Raw genomic sequence first — 20,473 nt, 5'->3', positions numbered from 1 at the left:
TGTTAGATCATGTGAAAACATATTCTTGTCTTGCTACACGTCATGTGTTGTATTTCCCATCTTACATGTGATATTTCCCAGATCTCTGAGCAGCACCGTCTTTCTTCTGATACTCTAAGACCTCGTGCTTACAGGTTTTATTATTCAACTTTCCTATTTAGAAATTTTTCTTAAAAAAAAAAAATCCGTAGCTAATACCCTATGGGATCATCTTAGTTCCTTTCCAACGACAAGCTCATAACCTCCAGTCCTTCCGCCAGAGTGGGGCTCAAAGCCCTCAGGTGGCGTGCCGTGCCTGTCACAGACCCAGACTGCCTCTTCTGAGTGTCTTTTCCATCATTGCAGCCTGTTGTCTGTACAACTGTGTGGTGATTTAACCACCACTTCCTTTTTCACCTAAAAGAAGGTGACCACTGTGAAAACTCTGTGCTGGAATAAAACCAAGTTTTGCGTTCACCCAGTTCTAAAACCACAGACCAACAGCGTCAACTGTTGGCCAAAGAGCGTAACATCGAAACACATTCTGATTCACTCTAAAACAGGTCTTCGCAAACAAATTCCTCTTGCTCTCCCAAGATTTATGTACAGAAGCCGGAGCCTCCTCCCCTCCAGCCTCCAGGAGAGGCACTTGGAAGACAGTGAAGCGGGCTGCTCCAGCTGTTGCAACTGCGATCCCCTGAGACCCGCCTCCTGGAGGGATGCTCGGTTTTCCTACTTGAAAACGAGCAGAACGGGTCAGTCAGAGGACACACCGGAGGTCTGCGCGTGATAGAGGCTGGGAGCCGGGGGGGGGGGGGGGGAGGGACTGTTAAGAAACTGAGAACGTACTAAGAGGTACATCATAAAAATAATTTCAAAAATACGTTTTATGGCAATTACTGAAATAAAACTGATTTAAAAAATATATTTTATGGCAACTACTGACAAACATTTGAAACAGCACACACATTATTGTGCTGTTTAAAACACTGGCAACATCTCTTTATTTGCTTCACTGTTTTTATAAAACCGAGTGTCAATAACGGTATGCTCTCCTAACCACTTATTATTGACAAATACTTTGTCTTTGGTTTTTAATTGAAGTACAGCTGATTTACAGTGTTGTGTTAGTTTCTGGCGTACAGCATAGTGATTCAGTTACACATACATATATTCTTTTTCATTACAGGTTATTCCAAGCTATTGAATGTTGTGCCCTGTGCTCTACAGCAGGACCTTGTTGTTAATCTCTTTTATATAGAGAAGTCTATATCTGCTGATCCCAACTCCAATTTACCCCTCCCCTCCTTTCCCCTTTGATAACCATAAATTTGTTTCCTATGTATTGACACATACTTTGAATAACAACCAATGTTGAAAACAGCTAGGGTAGCTAAGAATTTTTTCACACACTAGTTTTATTCTTTAATAAAAATAACCATCTCTGACCATACTTTTTTGTCCTTCACATGCTATGATAATTAACCTTTTTTCTTATTATGTAGTAATGCCTACTTATATTTGCCTAACTTACGTGAGTATCAAAGAACATCCTCACTATTTTATTTGAAGCTCACAGCAACCTTGTGAACAGGAGCTGTAATTTCCATTTTATAGGAAAGGAAACCGAGATAGTAGCCACCTTCTAAATAAAAACACACATGCATCCATTGTTTGGGTACCATGTTTACTTAACAGTTAAGGAGTGATGACGCCAGTTGAAGTGTATTTGATTTCTTCTATCAAGGGATCAAATCAATCTAAACAAATCCATAGCTATCTAATCCCAAACATTCAATACAGGAATATTTTCATGACTGCCTCAGTAAGACATAAACTTCATCAGTTAACATCCCAAGACAATTTATAACACATCCTGAGAGAGAGAGACTAAACTACCTAAAATTATTCAGAACACAAAGGTGTCTCGGCAATTACAGAAAAACTAAATAAACCAATAAACGCTGTCATCTTTGGCTGTATTGCTACGAAAATGCCACCGATCAACACCTTCACTCCTTGAGAATCGCCATTACTTGAGGCATGCAAATCTCAGGCAAAATGGCAACAAGGAAAAAAATGCATTAGGAATTCTCCTATCCGGTGGAGCAACTGTACCTCCGAAGTTGCTCATTTCTAAATACTATCCATCATCAAGAAGCCTCTGATCACAAGAGACAACCGTAACAAACTCAGCTGAATGAAGCATTGGTCCAGATCCTTCTAAGACATCGTAAGTTTCTATCTCCCACAGACTCAAGTGAAAGCCTCAATTTCTGTCAGCTTCAGTTAAACAAGAAAAAACGCAATTCGTATTTCCAGAAGTGAGAGCAGCATATTTTCCAGTGAAGTTTCTTGTTCTCGTTTGACTATTTTAAGAGTTCGGATCACTCCCAGGGTTGATGTGTGGCAAGATCTGATTTCTGGTGGCTGATCATTTCCATGGCATGACACTTCACTGAAACAGTCTCCAAAAACTGTTTTTCATTCGCATTTATAGCGTCAGTGTATCTAGACACAAAATACCATTTCAGTGGTGCTGTGCCAAGGAAAGAAAAAGCGTGCTCGGATTTCAGTTGACTTTGTTAAAGGAAATTATTTTAAATAACGTGGCTACCGAACTGTTGCTGTCCTTAACCTCAGAAAACCTACTCCTTCTCATTTTTTCCTGCGAACATTTGTTTATTTAAGTTAAACGCCAGCTCGTGAACATTGACCATCAGGAATCTAAACCTTCCTGCTACTATTTCATAGTCTTTTTCTAAACCAGGGCACATGCGTGCCCCATCAGTATGCACAGCCAGCTCCCCACCATCAAGGGAAATCATCCCCGTATTTTCGGTAGGGTCTTTTTTTAACAACTTCCACGCCCGTCAGTGAAATGGAACAAGGCTGTTTTGTTTTCGGAGAGCAACAATTTGATCTCGGGTTTACTAGATGGCGCTCAAAATATTTTTCCATATGCCTTTCTGCAAAGAGACTCTGACATCAGCGTGGTTTACCTTCACTAGTGAATGCAGGCTTTTTGCACCAAACATATCCCAGAGGAAGGTCAGGTCTTCCTGGCTATCCACATGTGGCTGCAGCTGGGCTGGCAGAGCCGCCAACAGCTCATACAGACCTATAAAATGAAAATAAAACACAAAGCATAATCTTAGCGTGATCTCATTAATTTCACTTAAGGTGTGTGTAAATGACAGCTGGAACGTGTCTTTTTTTTTTTTTTTTTTTTCCACTGGATCTGTATTCTGGGCCATCAAGCAAAACACTTCTCTACAAAGTAGCCAAGGAAGCTTTTGGATTTTTAAATTCCAAAGACAGATGCATTGACAGGCTTGTTTTTTAAACTTTTTGTAATGGTCAACATTCTACAGTCCTCCAAGTGTACATGACCTGAGACAGGAAATGTGTACAAGCTTTCAAATAAAAAATAAAAAGAAGAAAACGCATACATTCCTTTCCTTAATTGTTATTACATTTCCCTCAATGTTAGCCAAAGAGTGAAGTGAGTCATGAATAGGAAAAACTTCTTAAGAAGAGCAGAAAATTGATAGCATGGTCCATTAAAAAGGTTTTACGGTTTGCAAACAGTTCCTAATAATATATAGCTTTAAAAACGTTTGGGTTATCCAATGTCCAAAATCAAGTTCTCGCAAACAAGCCAGAATAAACCATCCTCGGTGCAGCATTATCTGGAGCCACCCATTTCTGTTTTGTTTATAAACAACAACAAACTATGCAGAATTCAGTTTAAATGTCACTCTCACTTGGGGTACGTGACACTCTTGGAAAGAGTCAAGGCGACAGATGCAGGTAACGCGTTTACTACTAGAAAGTCCCTCGGAGCAGACAGTAGCACCGTGTTCCCGGGAGCAGACGGCACAAACCATCCATCTCGTTCGGGGGCCGTCAGACTCCTGTCCAAGAAATGTTGCAACAGTGCTTGCCCGGGACTCTTCAGGGAGGTGACCTGGCAGAGGTCGGTATCAGCTCAGAGCACATGTTTCCTTTTCCAGTGGGATTACATGAGGTAAAAAGGACAAAATTCCTTTTATTTCTGCCTGCTGTCTACAAAAACACCAAGACCTCCTGGGACTTACAACACACGGGCCTGTTGTTACTCCTGGTCTGAATAAACGCTGCTGTTCATTGCAGGGGCAGCTTTACAAAATACTGAACCAGCAAAGGCTCGTAAGTTACAGACTTCTGATCAGTGTGTCTACCACTTTCCTAGAGCATTACGATATCCTGGATCATCGCAACCAAATGCATTGGTGCCACTTGGAAAGTTAGGTATGTAATCTGAGAGATTCAATTAAACTCAAACATTCCCGGGGCTGCACTTGGCCAGAAAGATCTACATATTCTAGAAAAACAAAAATTTTCTCCGAATTACATTCTTAAGTATCCTTGGTGGGTTATATTTATTCCCCTAACAATCTGGCATTCTGCCTAAACTAGCTCTTATTTACAATTCAGTGAAAATATTTCTAACTTATCTCAATCTAACTCAATGTATCATAACACAGGTCTCAGTTTATATCAATACATGCATACATACACACACTCATATAAAGTAATCTCAGCCGCCAAGATCAGCGGTAAAGGTCAGAGGTTCAAAATGTGAAATTACGTAAAAAGGTAGGATTTCACTGTTTTATTACTGATTTCAAAAGTAGTAAAAAAAAAAAAAAAAAAAAGCAATTCCCTATTCCTTGGGAATATGATTAGAGCTGAATGATGCTGCAATGTAATTTATGTGGTACGTTGTTGGGGGAATTAGACGAGTTAATACTCCTGAACAGTCTTGGGATGTGGTAAGTACTCAATGTTTCACATGTAACTTGAGTTTCAGCCATTGTATTATTGATTACTACTATTGTTCATCCGTATTATTACTAAAAAAGCAGAAGTCTGATTCAAGCAGTCCAAGGTTCAGATCCCAGGTCTACACTGTAAGCATTCCACGTAACTTATCTGAGCCCGATTTTCCTCACATGTTGAAAAAGATGGTAACCTACACAAGGGATACAAGTACATAGAACTAAACACACACACACAAGCACATATAAAAACTGATGAAATTTGAAAAAGGTCAACAGATGGGATGGACCATGACTTCCTAGCTGTGACACACACGTTACTACAGTTACACAAGATGTCACCACAGGGGAAACTGGGCAAAGGGACACAGGATCTCTCTGTACTATTTCTTACAACATGTGACTCTACAATTATCTCAAAATAAAGCTGAGACAAAGGAAGAAATTCTGGTAAATAAGAGTTGCTGTAAGAATTCAGTGGAACATGGAACATGACAGCACTCAGTACTGCAGCTGGCTCAGGGCAGGCATTTGATAAAATTAAAAAAAAAAAAAAAGATATTCTTCCTTCCTTAATATATCTCTTCCAACGACTGCACCATCACGTGGTTCAAAGTGAACACGACAGCTCAGTGGCACCTGCCAACTGGACACATAACCACATTCAGAAATGAAACCACTCCAGCCTTTTATATACGCAGAGTGTTCACTTTACCCAAGCACAGCTTAGCTTTTCATGGGAATAAACAATACTAGGTTTAATTCTTTTTTTTTTTAATAGACTTTCTTCTTTTAGAGCAGTCTCAGTTTAAAACTGAGCAGAAATTAGGTTTAATTCATAAGTAGTGATCATTTCTCTGTTAGCCAACACTCATAAACCTGAGTTTTCTGGGTTTTTTCTAGCTTTATGCAATCCTAATTTGCATGCCACCCTAGCTGCGTACACCAGTGACAGCAGTCACTTCTCTTCACCTCCCACATGTGGGAACCACAGAAGAAAGGCAACAGGGTCAGTCAGAAACTTAAAAGATGGTTAAAAGAGCCACTACATCAGAGCTGTACAGAGTCTCAATGTAGGTAACACAGACAACACTTACACTCAAATCAATTATCCAGGCCCTAGAAACCGCTTCAGTCCACGTCTGAAACTGAGTCTGTGCTTAACATGTGCATTAAAACATTCCTATATTCAGTTCCTGGGGTTCCAATCATGAAGAATACTATGAAATCTAAATGGCTTTGGTCCTTGAGACTCAAGAGAGCAAGTAAGGAGAGTGGAGAGAGCAAGGTGCATCTTTAAAAATGTTACCTAAATCTATAAAGAAGCTGTGGTAATTTATGCAATGGAATACTACTCAGCCATAAAAAATGATAAAATGCCATCTTCAGAAACATGGATGGACCTGGAGACTGTCATTCGAAGTGAGTTAAGCCAGACAGAGAAAGAAAAATACCGTATGATATCACTCATATGTGGAATCTAAAAAAGATGACAAATGAACTTATATATAAAACAGAAACAGACTCACAGACATGGAAAACAAACTTACAGTTATCAGGGGGGAAAGGGGTAGAAAGGGATAAATTGGGAGTTTGAGATTTGCAGATACTGACTGGTATATACAGAATAGATAAGCAAGTTCATACTGTAGAGCACAGGGAACTATATTCAATATCTTGTAGTAGCTTACAGTGGGAAAGAGTATGAAAATGAATATATGTATATTCATGTATGACTGAGGCTTTGTGCAGAAATTGACACAACACTGTAAACTGACTGTACTGCAATAAAAAAAAAATTCACATATAAAAACAAAAAATGTTACCTAAATCTATCTGGTCCCTGAAAAAGAACAGAGCCAGGAAAGTTACCTCCTCTGTGGTCATTCAAGCTCATTCCAATAAACATCTAGGGTACTTATGAACCAACGTTGTCTATGGCTCTAATGGTCTAGGACCAATCAGACATGATCCCCATCTGCAAGAGTCCACAGTGCAGATGACCCAGCAAAGACAGGTCTGTTAGCAAAGTGAGTGCAGGACAGGGGAGACTGCTGGGGCAAAAACAAGGTGTCATTCCTGACGTCAGTCCCTCCAGGGAAAGAAGAGGACACTGGGCAAGCCTTCAGCAAGGAATCACACCTGATCTAGGTCCGGGAAGGCTACATTCCTCAGAATCAACGTTTATGAGCTCTCATATTCAGAGCACGACGTCAGTCACTGGGGACAAAGCTAAGCACAGAATATTCCACTACCTCTTCTCCCGAGATCTTACAATCTTGGATGACACAACATACTTCTCACATATGGCCAAACATCAAGCAATCCTCAGTATAATGATCTCCTATTTGCCCAAGTCAGGATCCAAAACATTTTCTCTTCCAAGCAAAATCGTTTCAGCCGCTGATGAAATATTCAGACGCTATTAATTTTCAGGGATGTTGATAAGATGCTTGTGACCGCCTCTAATATTCAAATTGTAATTTGGTTAGAAATACTTACTTTGAATTACCTATTAAGTAAAAACACATTAATTTAGATACTTGGTTTTTGCCCAACTGGAAAATTTCATGCAACCGTTCTATTTAAATTCTTCATAGTGAAATTCCTCCTCACCGCTAGTGTCATTTGCAGAGTGAGAACAGATCATTTTCAGTTCTGGGTAAGTTGAGATACAGCACATTTCTGAATATGGGAGAGACGCCTTCACTGAGAATCTGGGTAAAGCTGACCAGCTTTTTCATTTGCTGTAGTTGTATGTTTTTGATCAACCAAACCACTTACCCACTCTTTAAAAATTCTTCATCAATCGCAAATGTGAGGTTTTTAATGCTTCTCCAAGGAATAATTAAACCTGGTTTAAGTTTCTTTGTCTCCTCTTTTTAAAATAATTCTGTCAAGTGAGCTCTCAATAATGCCCAAAATTACGAATTTAGGTTCTGTAAGAATAATTATGGCTTCTCTATTTAATACATTTTTGTGCATGTGAGTAACAGAGAAAGTGTTCTGTAAGAGATTTGGGAAGGACTTGAGTATAAGCCAGCTCTCTCTTCTCTGAAAGAATAATTTACAGAGGGAAAAAATTCACCATGTATTTGGGCACATATGACACAAGAGATACAAGACACTGTTGAGGATGCACAGGACGGGCTGCAATAAAATTATTTCCTAAAAAGGTTCCAGCAGAAAAAAAGCAGCATTTTAAAATTAGTCTATTTTACATAGTGAGAGAAAAGCCATTAAGAGCAAAACTATGTCAAGGTTCACTTGATTAATATATACAATAATTACTATAGCAGATTTTAAGAAGAGAGCAATCAATAGAGGTCAGAGAAGGCTACAGTGAAGCTGGCAGGACACGAGCCAGGATCTGAAGGAAGGGGAATGCGACCTAGAAGGATGCTTTCTAGACCGGAGAACATCCAAGATGAAAATCAGCAATCATCACGTAAACCCACAGACTTTCCAATGCACTCAATTTCCGCCATGCAGAAGAGAACAGTAGTAAGCACTCCAACTCAAATTTTCACTTTATGTGTTTGCATTAGTCATAGTCCAATTCGGAGACTAGAGCTGTGCAGTAATTTGAACAAGGAAAGTTCAATGTGAATAGTTACTCACTATGACAGGATATTCTACAAAGCAGTAAAGAAAAATCTCTCGGGCTGAAGGAGAGGACCCAGAAGAAAACAGCCTTGGAGAGGGACCCCCTACCCCAAGACTAGGACCAGAGCTCGTTGGAGGAGGTGTGGTCCCAGCCCACTGGAAGGCTGGCGCTCTGGGCACGAGCTTGTCCACTGTCACCAGACAAGCAGGACCCACTCCTCCAGGACGCACGTGGGCAGAAAGCCAGTGGTGGGACCCTGCTTCTCAAGGTGCAGGAGGGTGGAGCGCTGGGGACATGAAACCAGCCAGGACCAGGAAGGCCATCTGAAGAGTGTGCTGAGCCGGGACCCAACAGCCCAGGCGACGATTAAGCCAAAATTCTAATCTCAACTAATGAAGACCACTCTTGCCTATTCAGCGGGCACTTTCAACTTCAGCCTCCTCACCAATTTTTTTTTTAATTAGGTGTGGTAATTAGATTTTGTTTTTTTAAATGAAGGTACTGGGGGTTGAACCCAGGGCCTCATGCTTGCTAAGCACACGCTCTACCACTGAGCTGTACCCTCCCCCCACCTCACAAATGTTTGGTATTTATAAAAGAGGATAGAAACAGAGAGTCATGTTTTCCAACATTAAAAAAAGTAGTAATCATGTCTGAAAGTGGAAAAACCACACAAAGCACACAGCAAGTAAAAATTTTAGGGGCTAAGGAAGGTGTTCATGGTAATAGGGGCTGACTGCAGCAAGACGCCAAGATGCTTTTAAGATCTCTAAACTGGTTAGGCTGGCTACGCTGAAGGGGAAACATACCTGTCCTTTCCCTTTAGGAGAAAAAAGCTACAGTCGTCCCTCGGTCCCCATGGGGGACTGGTCCCAGGACTTCCCCAACACACAAGTGCAGGGATGGCTTCAGATCCCAGTGCGGACAGGTCACCTGTGGTTCCAACAAGGAAGGGGGAGGGCAGGGAAACGCAGTTGACAGAGGGAATCTGGGGTAATTCCTTTACAATCACGGCTGTATTCTCAGTAACTCTGAAACACGGTCATCTGTCAGGGGTGAGAACAGCACGTCAAGGGTATGCATTCGCAAAGGCTGGGAAGAGTCATCCTGGAGGATGGAAAAATGGACAGAGCAGGGTCATCATCAACGGGTATTTCACTGGCAATATGAAAATTTAAAGCCTGCATTTCCTTTGATCCAGTAATTCACTCATTCACTCATTCATTCATTCCACTTCTAGGCCACCTGGAGGGCCATCTGCAGGGCCCAGACCCCGCTGTCTCCAGCGTTTAGGAAGAGAAACCAGAAGGAACAGGAAAAAATCACTTTCATTTCTGCTCCGTGTGTTTCAGCATTGCTTGACTTTTTACAGACAGACGTTACTTTTATAATTTAAAAAATTTCACTTCTGGTAGTCATTGGACAGCAACCTTTCTCCAGCACTACAGCTCACAACCTCCCCCCAGTTCTGTTCCTGCCAGAGTGGACCGCCACTTGCTAGCCCCTGAAAGTGTAGCCGTTTCCATGCACTCTTACCCCAATCCGCCAGATCATTAACGTCCTGGGGACTGCTACTGCTGTCACAGGCCCCTCCCTCAGGGCCCCTGAGATTATTTGGAAGACAAAGCAAACATGTTAACAGTCTGACCTCAAAGTTTCACAAACTGGTTTAACACAACACACTTGACAACATCTCAAGTGTGTGGAGAAAGAGGGAAACTGCCCCGAGTCCCTCGGCATTTCAGAATTCCTCCGGATCCTTTCCTGACCTCACTGCACAAATACTGACTACTTAACCATGTGCCAGACTGTTAAGGCTGGGAATGAGATGGGGGGAGGGGGGTTAGCAAAGAAAGTCACCCCCCGGTGTAGTGCAGGAGACGGGTATTAGACCTGGTGAAAATAAATGTAAAGCTGTAACTGTGAAAAGCACTGCGAGGGAGGGGGTCGCGGACCATGAAAGACTAACAGTGGACGTCAGCAATTTCAGGGAAAGCTTCCCTGGTGAAGTACGATTGTGCTGAGAGGGTCAAAGTATAGGTGATAACTGGGGGGTGATGAAGCGGGGAGTAGAAAAGTCACGTAGGAAAAACAATGCACACGCAAAGGTCCTGGGGCAGATGCAGCCAAATGACGTCGATAGAGATACCAACTCAGTAACTGCTAGTGAGTTAACATTTTGGTGCATCCAGTTTTTAATCCATAAAATAGGCATCATAGTTCTAAGCTTACAGGATTGTAATGACGATTAAATGGATTTGTAAAGCTCAGAATGCTGCTTCACACAGCTATACAACTTTACATAGCATTTTCTAAAATAAAAATAAATTCCAAATTAAATGCTAAAACATAAAAGTACACCCAAGCACCAAGGAGACAGAATACTAAAGGTAAGTTTATGTTGCTGGAAAAAGGCAAGAAAGACAGGCAAGGGTGGACCTCACATATCGGGTCAAGGGCGGACTAGAGAGAAGACAAATGATGAAAGCGATGACTCGCCCCTGACTCGGGTCAGTCCAGACGTCTCCACAGTAAGACAAGTGGGGAAGAAAAGGGACAAAATGGTCTCGGCTCTAAAACAGCTTAAAAACCTTCAAGATAAACATAATGCAACAAACACTTGCAAGAAACAGCAATAATCTTAATTTTGGTGCTCTCTGTGTCATAGATTCATTGAAAGTCCGCACAATACTGACCTCTGTAACCTATATGTCAATGCACTGTCGTAAATTCAAAATCCAAAGTGAGGTTCCCGGAAGCCAATCATATGCCATTCACACCAAACGTGCTGAATAACTGCAATTCATCCTCAAATGCTTCAAGCAATTACAGAAAAATAAGAGTAATCCCATTACTGAGGTAATTCTACCTTCTTCTCACTTCTCCCAGACTGCCAGTGTAGACATAAAAAGGAGACACACTGACAGCGATCAGCCACTCCGTGCTAGATGAAAACAAGTGACTCGGAATAGAGCAGACATCCCATGCTCACCTGATCACTCATTCTGGATCTCTGGAACCCTGCCTCTTGAAGCAACCATGGAAAGGGCTCATTAGATACAGATCAACTTTGTCATAATAAGCACCGTTATCTTTCGGCAGATCTAGGCCTCAGGAAAGGCCATGTGCAGAGATGGTGGCAGAACCAGCCAGCAAGTGTGACTCATCTCAGGACGGAGTCATTTTTTGCATTTTGTTTTTTTTAAAGAGATACTGCTTTTTTTTTTTTTTTTTTTTTGGCTAGCAGAGTCTTCCGTAAGCTTATTTTCATAATCATTAAGAAAACTTTTAATATGTAAAAGGCATGACGTCTCTTAAAGATCAGGCAAACAGGTAACAGTAATACAGGAAGATAAATGTGAAAATTATCTAAATGTCCAAAACCAGATTGATTAAAGTATAGAATATTTATTCAATGGAATATTCTATTCAATATTCTATTAATGGTGGGTCAGTGTTTATAATTTAATATCATATGAAGAAATTATAATGTAGAATAACATATTTTGGTCAAATTATGCATATAAAGAACATTGCATGAAAATAAATTTCAAAATACATATATTACAACTATATATGGCAGCTGAGGTTTTTTTAACAGCTTTATTGTGGTCTGGTTCCTGTACAGTAAACTGCACATATTTCAAATGTACAATCTGATGAATTTTGATAGATGTATATACCAATGAAACCACCACCACAAAAGAGATGTTGCTTTTAAACTTTTTAACATCGGTCTCCCAGCAATTTCCCCAAGAGTTCTTGATATAATTAATATATCTGTAAGAAAAACATTCAGAATTTCTGCTTACAGATCCCTGTTTACACTTTAAGTGTTTTGAACATTTCTGAGAGACATGCATCTTCCATGTCAAAGTTACAGAGTTTTATCAAAACACAAAAGATTCTGAGATTTGAAACTTAGCAAGGATATCCTTTGCACAGGACACAACATTCTCGGAAGTTAGAAAAATGGCATCCTTCAAGAACCTACCCCCAGGAGTCACAAAGAGACCTTACCACTTGGTACAGACCACTTCACAAAACTGATCGTCAAAAATTTTCTTCTGAATCATGAAAATGGGGCAGTGGAGGGGAGTAGGAATAAAGGACTAAGAAAATAAAAGAAAGAAAGAAATCGGGCAATATATTCATTTCCTGCACAGATGAGAAAAGGTCATGATGCCTTCTAACAGAGGAAAATGACCAGACTTGTCACACTTGTCAAACAAAGGAGAAGTATCTTTTCAACAAGAAGATTGTAGTGTAGACACACGGCCTGGACTCCATCAGAAGAAACCCAAGGGCAAAACAAAACACAGAAGCCTCTAACCTACCCAAGTGCTGTGGTTCAGAGAGTCTAAAGAGAAATAGGCAAAGGATGGGGCTGTGATTTCCCTCACTCATGAGATGAAAGATGAATCCTACCTGCCGTGCAGACTTGAAGACAAAATGAAAATAACTATGCCCAACGCAACTTCAAGTTCCTGGAGGGCCTGATCAAAGCAAGCAGACAACCATTCAGAGGAGCCATGATGACCGCCTTCATTCACATCGGTAGGGAGGGGACTCCCACGGACTGAAGACGAGGTCCCCATGGGCCACCTGAGACTGGTGGAAAGGAAGGGGATGCTGGGCGGTGGGAAGGGTGGGGGCGGGGGTACCATAGGAAGAATTGTGATTTAGTGGTAGACGATTAAGTCTCCAGATTCAAGGATCAGTATGACACTAGGACTATTTGGATACCTGAGCAACCAAATTGCATGTGGAAGGAAGATACTCAGCTTCATTGGTTCCATGTTCGGTCTGAGCTGAGGACGGAGCATCAGGCAAGGCGGAAACGTACTGACTGACTAAATATCACTGAACTGAGAGGAAGAAAAAGATCTCACTTAAGTAAATAAACTACTGAACCCAGAGTAGGTATTCACAGAACATTAAGACACCAGTAAGACCCAATATGAAGCATTCGCATCAAAGATTCTGGCCCGTCTTGAGGGGTGATGCCTACCACCACCATAATCAAATCCGGCACCAGCAACGCTATATCCAAACACAAGAATGATACCATATCAAGACCCAGGAGAGTCTGACACAGAGTGAAAATTTACTACCAGAGAAGAAGGTTTTGCTCTCTTAAAACACACACACACACACACACACACACACACACACTAGAATGTTTTAAAAAAAAATTAAAAGAATGACAAACTTATACCAACTTAAACTTACTATAAATACCCAGTATGATCCAGGACATTAGAATCTTAACCCCTGATTTGAGAATTGGTTTAACTAACAGTGAATTTCACACATTCCTTCCCTCCCCCTCCACCGCATGTCTGTATAATTACATCTACACCATAGTCTAGGTATAAGGTGTCGCTATGTATATTGTAGATACTGTAGATACTCTGAAAATTCAAGGAAAAAGATGACAAAGTATAAATCATAGCTCTACCTATATAAACCATAAAGAAAGCTTTGTTCAGGACAATTTATTTCCTATTACTTTTTTTTTTTTACTGTGCTTGAACAAATAGAAACAATTATTATTAAATCAAGGGAAATTAAATTAATGCTAAAATGTGACGTTAATTCTCAAAACAGTAACATCTCAAAAACAGAGAAGCATCAAGAAGTGAAGACGTTTTTCCAGTTCCAGAAAACAGCTTCTGTAAAAAATATAATATTCTGTACAAGACAGTAGTAGTTCCTAAGAGAATAAAAGGCCCAGAATTTGATGAAGGTCTTCCCGCAGCGAATGGTTCGCTCCTCTTGCAGATTCCAGATGCTCAACATTCCTGACATCAGAATGGAAAAATTTACTGTTAGTCTAGAGAAATTTAATATCACCATTCTTGTCATTTCCCTCATAGCTTCATTATTAGAACAAGTCTGGGGAAGCTATAAACCTACGTTAAATGATAAAAAAGATGTTCCCCGTGTCCAGTCACATTAGGTACCACAAGTAACCAAAGTATTTAGAAATCATATAGAAAAAGACTTGAGAAGGACAAAAGTGTCTATTTGGTTTTTTCCCTTTGTTTTGATATTTGCATTCTGTACAGTATAGCCAGGCATAGGACTAAAACGTTTTACTATAACCAAGGGCTAATAAACACTAAAGAACATATATCGGCGCCCAGAACAACACTATAAAATTTTATTATATTAATAAAATGGGATACACCAAGCTTTAAATTTTCCACTTTGTCAAAGGTAAAATAATCAGCACTATTCGGTGCCATTCATAACAGGACTCAATTTTTCTCATTTAAAGTATGTTTTATTTCCAAAAGTACCTATACCACTAAAATACTTTAATATAACCCCAACAGAGGCATTCTATGTTTTATACTCCCCCTTCAACTCCAAATAACTTACTAAAGCATTTGGCAAGCTAAGTTTTTAAATATGCAAAACAATTTAAATAATTACAGTACGGCAATTCGCTTAGTAACGTCTTACACCATTACAAGCAGACCTGGGAGATACTGGGGTTTCAGTTCCAGACCACCATAATACAGCAAAGCTCGCAATAAAGTGAGTCACACAAATTCTTCGGTTTCTCGCTGCATATAAAAATGGTGTTTACACTATACTGTGGCCTATTAAGTGTGAGACAGCATTATGTCTAAAAAAGCAATGTACGTATCTTAATTTAAAAAAAAAAATCATTGCTAAAAAAACGCTAACCATCATCTGACAGTGCAAGGTTGCCACAAACCATTAATTTGTAAAAATGGTGTCTGTGAAGTGCAAGTAAAAAGAGTTATCCCGTACCTTACAGTCTATAAAATCCAGGCGAGTTAACAGAGGTAAGTGTATACGCCTGTAGGTAACTTTCATTTTTAGACGCCATCTCTAAGCTTCTGTGGGTTCCAGTGTATAGGTAACTTCACAATGGCAATCTGCAGTCTTGCAACCAGGCATCCTTCCACACCACCAGTCAATACGACAATGCTCTGATTCTTAGCAGTGTCCATCCTGAAGATAAAGCTATGGCCAAGCCAAAATTACATGTAAAACTCTTACAAATTATGGCTTATGGTTGTCTTCTAGAACAAAGGATTCCATTGACACTGCATCAAACCAGTTCCAGGGCCCCCTAGCCTGGAATAGTTGGCTATAAAAGTTAAAGCATTGTATTTGTTTTATCATAGTTAACGGTACAATTGGATTTATCTCCGTTTATTTCAGTATTTACATTTAAAAGTTAGTATAACATGCAGCTAGACCAAGCCACACAGTCTATCTGGATTTTAACTTACACTGCAGAGTGGCAACCTAAATCTTAACTCTAATCACACAACGGTGGCTACCACTCAGCGTATTAAATGGTAAATAATGGACAGACCACCAGGTACCAACCTTCATCAGGAAGGTTAATTAATTGCGAGAGAAACCAAGGAAGCAGAAGGTGGCTCACTGGTTGTACGGAATGATGTAGAAAGACAGACAGGTGTTCCTCACAGGACTACTGCAATAAGAGATTTTAAAAAATGAGCGCTTAGAACCTAACTTACACCGCCCTGTTTTACAGTGGAATGAATTCAAAAACACGTCGCACCTGGACCACCCCCAGCAGCCACATGGTGGCCGCTATCATCTTCTGGACCATTTCCTCTCGGAGGCTTGTGAGTTGAATGCATAAGCAATGAAGTGAGAGAAAAGCCCCTAGCAGAGTTCAAGAGACAGAATCATCTTCAATGGCTTTCTTTTCAAGGATTCTCCTGAAACATCCTGCACGGAATCCCCAAGAACAATTTGCTACAAAACAGCGCAGGAGCCCCACTCCTCAGAAAACTCACGGTATCAAAAACATTTTCAAAACCCTCGTTTCAACAGGGAAAAGATACGGGAGGTGAGCCAGTTTCCAATGAATGATGACAATGGTACTTCCATGCATGCGTTTTAGTAATAAATGGAGTAACCTATGGTGTACTTACATTTCATTTTAATAAAAATAACAAATCGGCTGTTCAAAACTGATAACCACCAAACTAAATGCTTCCTGCCTTTCCAACCCTACACAAAGCTTCTTTCAAATGCTTGAAATTTTGTTTGTAACAGAAATCATAATCATCAGGGGGTAAACCCCGCCCTCAACTCCAGAAGAATCACCCGTTGAATCTGCTGAAATTTAACAGAATATCCAGAAAGAGACCTAGTAGTGCAAGGTGAAGAGCTGAGCGTAAGACAAAGGTAGCATTTCAGATCAGGTAAGCAGTGAGAAGCTGTTCCCCTAAAAGTGCTAAATACCTGCTTTACCGTTTCAGGAAAAAAAAAAAAAGAAACCAAATACTAACCTAAATCCTTATATGATGAAGTCAATCCTGAATAACATCTTTACCTTCAAATCGTGTCCTAAAAACTCAGTCTAAGAAATACCTGCTATCAAAAAAAGCCCTCTCACAATATTTATGAATGATTTTTTTTTCCCAGTCAAGATAGCGGAGCAGTAGGATCATGAGCTCGCTTCTCCTCGTGACTACAAAAAAACCACAACTGACTGCTAAACAACCATGGGGGGGGGGGAGACTGGAATCTAGCAAGAAAGTTCTTCTCCAACTGGAGACATAAAGAGAGAACCACAGCAGGACGGCAGGAGCGTGCTCGCCATGTAATTGGGGCCCATACCCCTGGGTGGATGACCAGCAAGCTGAAGGAAATGATATGTCACAGAGGTCCTCCCACAGGAGTGAGAGCTCTAAGGGTCCCCAGCCCAAGGTGCCAGCATTGGGAAGAGGAGGAGACCCCAGGACATCTGGTTTTGAAGGCCAGCGGGGCTTAACTCTAGAAGACACACAGGACTGGGGCAAACAGAGACTTCACTCTCCTGGGAAGCACAAACAGAATCTCATGTGCACTAGGTCCTAGGGCAGAGGCAGTGATTTATTTCACGGGGACCTGGGCCAGATCTGCCTGCTGGTTTTGGAGGGTCTCCTGGGGAGGTAGGGGATGGCTGTGGCTCACCCAGGGGACATAAAAGCTGGTGGCAGACATTCCGGCAATCTTCATCTACCTGAGCTTTCCTAGAGGCTGGCACCTTGATTGGATCATTAGCACCAAGACCGAGCCCCACCCAACAGCCTGTAGGGAAGCCTCAGGCCAAACAGACTGGGTGGGAGCACAGCCCCGCCCATTAGCCTTCCTAGGTCACAAAGGCCTCTGGACACAGCCCTACCCACCAGAGGTCCAGGACCAAGCTTCACCCCGTAGTGGGCAGGCACCGGCTCCTCCTGCCAGGAGCCCTGCATAAGCCTCTAGTCCAAGCTTCCTCCACCAGTGGGGGAAGACACCAGACATAAGAAAACAACAATCCCAAAGCCTGTGGAAGGAACCCACAAACACAGGCGAGACTCTACCCTGGTACCAGCTGGACCTGGCCCTTGGGTGAGAGTGATTTTTTTTCATGGTCCTCACTTGTCAAGAAGCAGCAAAACAAAACAGACAAGACTTTAGTTGCTCTGTCCCATGTTCACGTGAGCTTCTTAAAGAATATTTAAAATTTTCGGAGGTACAATAGCACTACATCAGAAGGAGAAGTTTAACAGTTAATTTGAGTGCTGGCAAATCAAGGATTTCTTAAATTTTATTGATTTCAATAGCTTTATAATAGCTGTTCGATTACATCTTAATGGCATGAAACCATCTTCTTGGTTTTGTTACCAAGGCTGTTGCTCCAGAATCATACCCCTACCCTTCCCTCAGATGGAAACCAATAGCTCTTATCTAAGTTTCAGGAGCAAACGGCCAGAGAAAAAAACAGGTTAGAGCCAAATAGGCCCAAGATGACGGAGGACTTGACGTCCAGTGGACCTTGAGCCTCACAGTACGCTCACTGTAACACATTAGCCGCCATGTGTAACACAGGTGCCATGACAGTTGATGACTGACATGACAACCACCAAAAAAGCCCACACAAGGACTGAGAAGGAGAGCTGCCTCAGTTTGGGGTCCAAACCACACCCCTATTTTAAGGTAACTCGTGAATATTCCTTTCACTCTTTCCAATTCCTCCCTTTTACCAGGACCTTCCTATACATTTGGTGTCTCCACCCAAATTGGGTTGAGAAGTTGATTTGCAAACTAGGTTCCTGTTTCTCCGTTCTTTGGCCATTGAATAAAGCTTGTACTGTTCCAGTCCCAGTATGGGTTTCATTACTGGTTGTGCGAATCCAACTGGAAGAAGAACCTTCCTGGCCAAGACAAGGAAGGGGCCTGGCCCAGGCTAGAACCCCGGCACTGGTCCAGTCGACCAATTCAGTAACAGTCTGGTCTCCATTTTTACTGCAACTGCTCACCATGTATCCCTCAAGTTCTCTTCTAAAAGGAAAAAAGAGTCACATCTTTTGAATGCCAAGTTCCAAAAGCAATATAAACCCACTAAACCAAGTTCCAATACCAAAGAGAAAAGAGTATTTTCTAACGAACAATTCCACAGCAACAAGGATTTGAAATTTACCAAGGTCACTCAAACTGCCAAGAACCCCCTTTTAGAATTCAACTCAAAGATTGTGTTAAGAATTTTTTTTAATAAGCCAAAATTTCTTTTGTGACAGTGAAGACTATTGCAAAATAAAGCTTACTAATTTGGCTAATTTTAGTCAGCACTGTATATGCACAAACATATATGGGAATTTGGGCTATGGAAACAGACTCTTGATATAACTATTCTCATTTCTTACATAGGAAGAACACCAAAAAATACCCTTTTTAATTTAAATATCACTTAGCACAGCATGTTCTACCAATCAAGAGTATTGGGGAGCAAGGAAGGATGTTTTCCAAATTTGGAACTGGGCTTCAATCTGAGGACACAGTGCAGGAGAGCAGAGTCTTTTTATTATTATTATTGAGATATAATTGACATACAACAGATGTAACATATTAGTTTTAGGTGCACAACATAATGAAAGAGCAGATTAATTCTCGTTTCTTACGGTGCTGCCTGCTGATCATTGCAGGGTCCAATGGTCCCTCTTGTGGTCCACAGGCACATTGTTTCCACTGGGTATTTAGCACTGTCCAAGGGGGGAAAAGTTCAGTAAAATCTTGTCCACTCATGTTCAAATTTGCAACAAGGTAATGATGTTTGCAGAAATCCAGCACCATCACTGTTACACCATCACTGTGCTGCAGAGGTTATGCTGGTCAAAACCCTCCTCATCAATCTCCACAGACCCCACTTACTGTCATTTGTGTCTGGAAAGTTAGTGCTTCACACAACAATTATATCAAGTCACATGTTCAACTGACTTAAAAACTCGCTCACAGAAGCGTAATACAGCGATAGAAAACAGTAACACCAACATAAAGGCTCCCAATCTCCTGTGTATTTATAATCTGAGCACCAAGTGTACAAGATTATAAAACCAAGTAAACATAAAGATATTCACTAATCAACTGACAACACACTATACTGGCTCTCACGCAACACCTTTTCCTATCAAACACACCTGCTACACTGACGTCCCTGGTTTTTATCTTGGATGCCATCAACATCACTGCAGGTCACCTGGATTTCACAGGGCTGACAAAGGCGAAAGTGGAAAAGTGCTCCAACCACTAGAAATGACGCTGATGAATGAGCTTCTGAAAGAGGTCTAACAGTTACCAACCAAGGAAGAAGACCCTAACGTGCCTGGCACTGCACTGCCCTTCAAAGGGGACAGTGTGAAAGCCAAACTTAAAACCTGCAGGAACTGAACACTCCAGGTATTTTTGTTGAAGTGCTTTTTTTTTATTATCCTGCTGGAAAAGTTAAGCAGTGTTACTATCAAATGTTGTCAGCAATACTATGCCAACACAGAAAATTCCAGCAGGATGCATTCTTCAGGTTTGGCTTCAGCTTTGTCACACATCCAAGGGCAACAGAGGTGTTGGTCGGAGGATGCCATCTATGTGTCCTCCCCCTGCCTCACCACAGTTCACCAGTAACTCCTGGAAAGGAGCTTACACGTTCATCTGGGGCCCTGATTTTTCTGACAGTCACCCAAAGGACATCTTCGGATCATCGGGCTCTGTGGACAGTAGGGCTTATATTTGCAATCCCACA

General features: G+C 41.2%; 1 protein-coding gene across 4 annotated transcripts in view; it reads right to left on the bottom strand.

Moving 5' to 3' along the window:
- Nucleotides 1-20,473, bottom strand: part of MPP7 (MAGUK p55 scaffold protein 7) — a 223,151-nt gene that overhangs the window by 129,559 nt on the left and 73,119 nt on the right. The window contains exon 3 of one of the 4 annotated variants that reach the window (XM_074358453.1): nucleotides 2,982-3,100. The exons of the other annotated variants lie outside the window; for them this stretch is intronic. Coding sequence (XP_074214554.1) covers nucleotides 2,982-3,100 — 119 coding nt within the window. The remainder of the gene's footprint in view (nucleotides 1-2,981; nucleotides 3,101-20,473) is intronic. 4 annotated transcript variants of the gene reach the window in all.

This window comes from Camelus bactrianus, chromosome 35 (genome assembly GCF_048773025.1).
Source record: "Camelus bactrianus isolate YW-2024 breed Bactrian camel chromosome 35, ASM4877302v1, whole genome shotgun sequence".
Taxonomy (NCBI): Eukaryota; Metazoa; Chordata; class Mammalia; order Artiodactyla; family Camelidae; genus Camelus; species Camelus bactrianus.
Note: the sequence above shows the minus strand (reverse complement) of the source record. Positions and strands in the feature narration are given on the sequence as shown.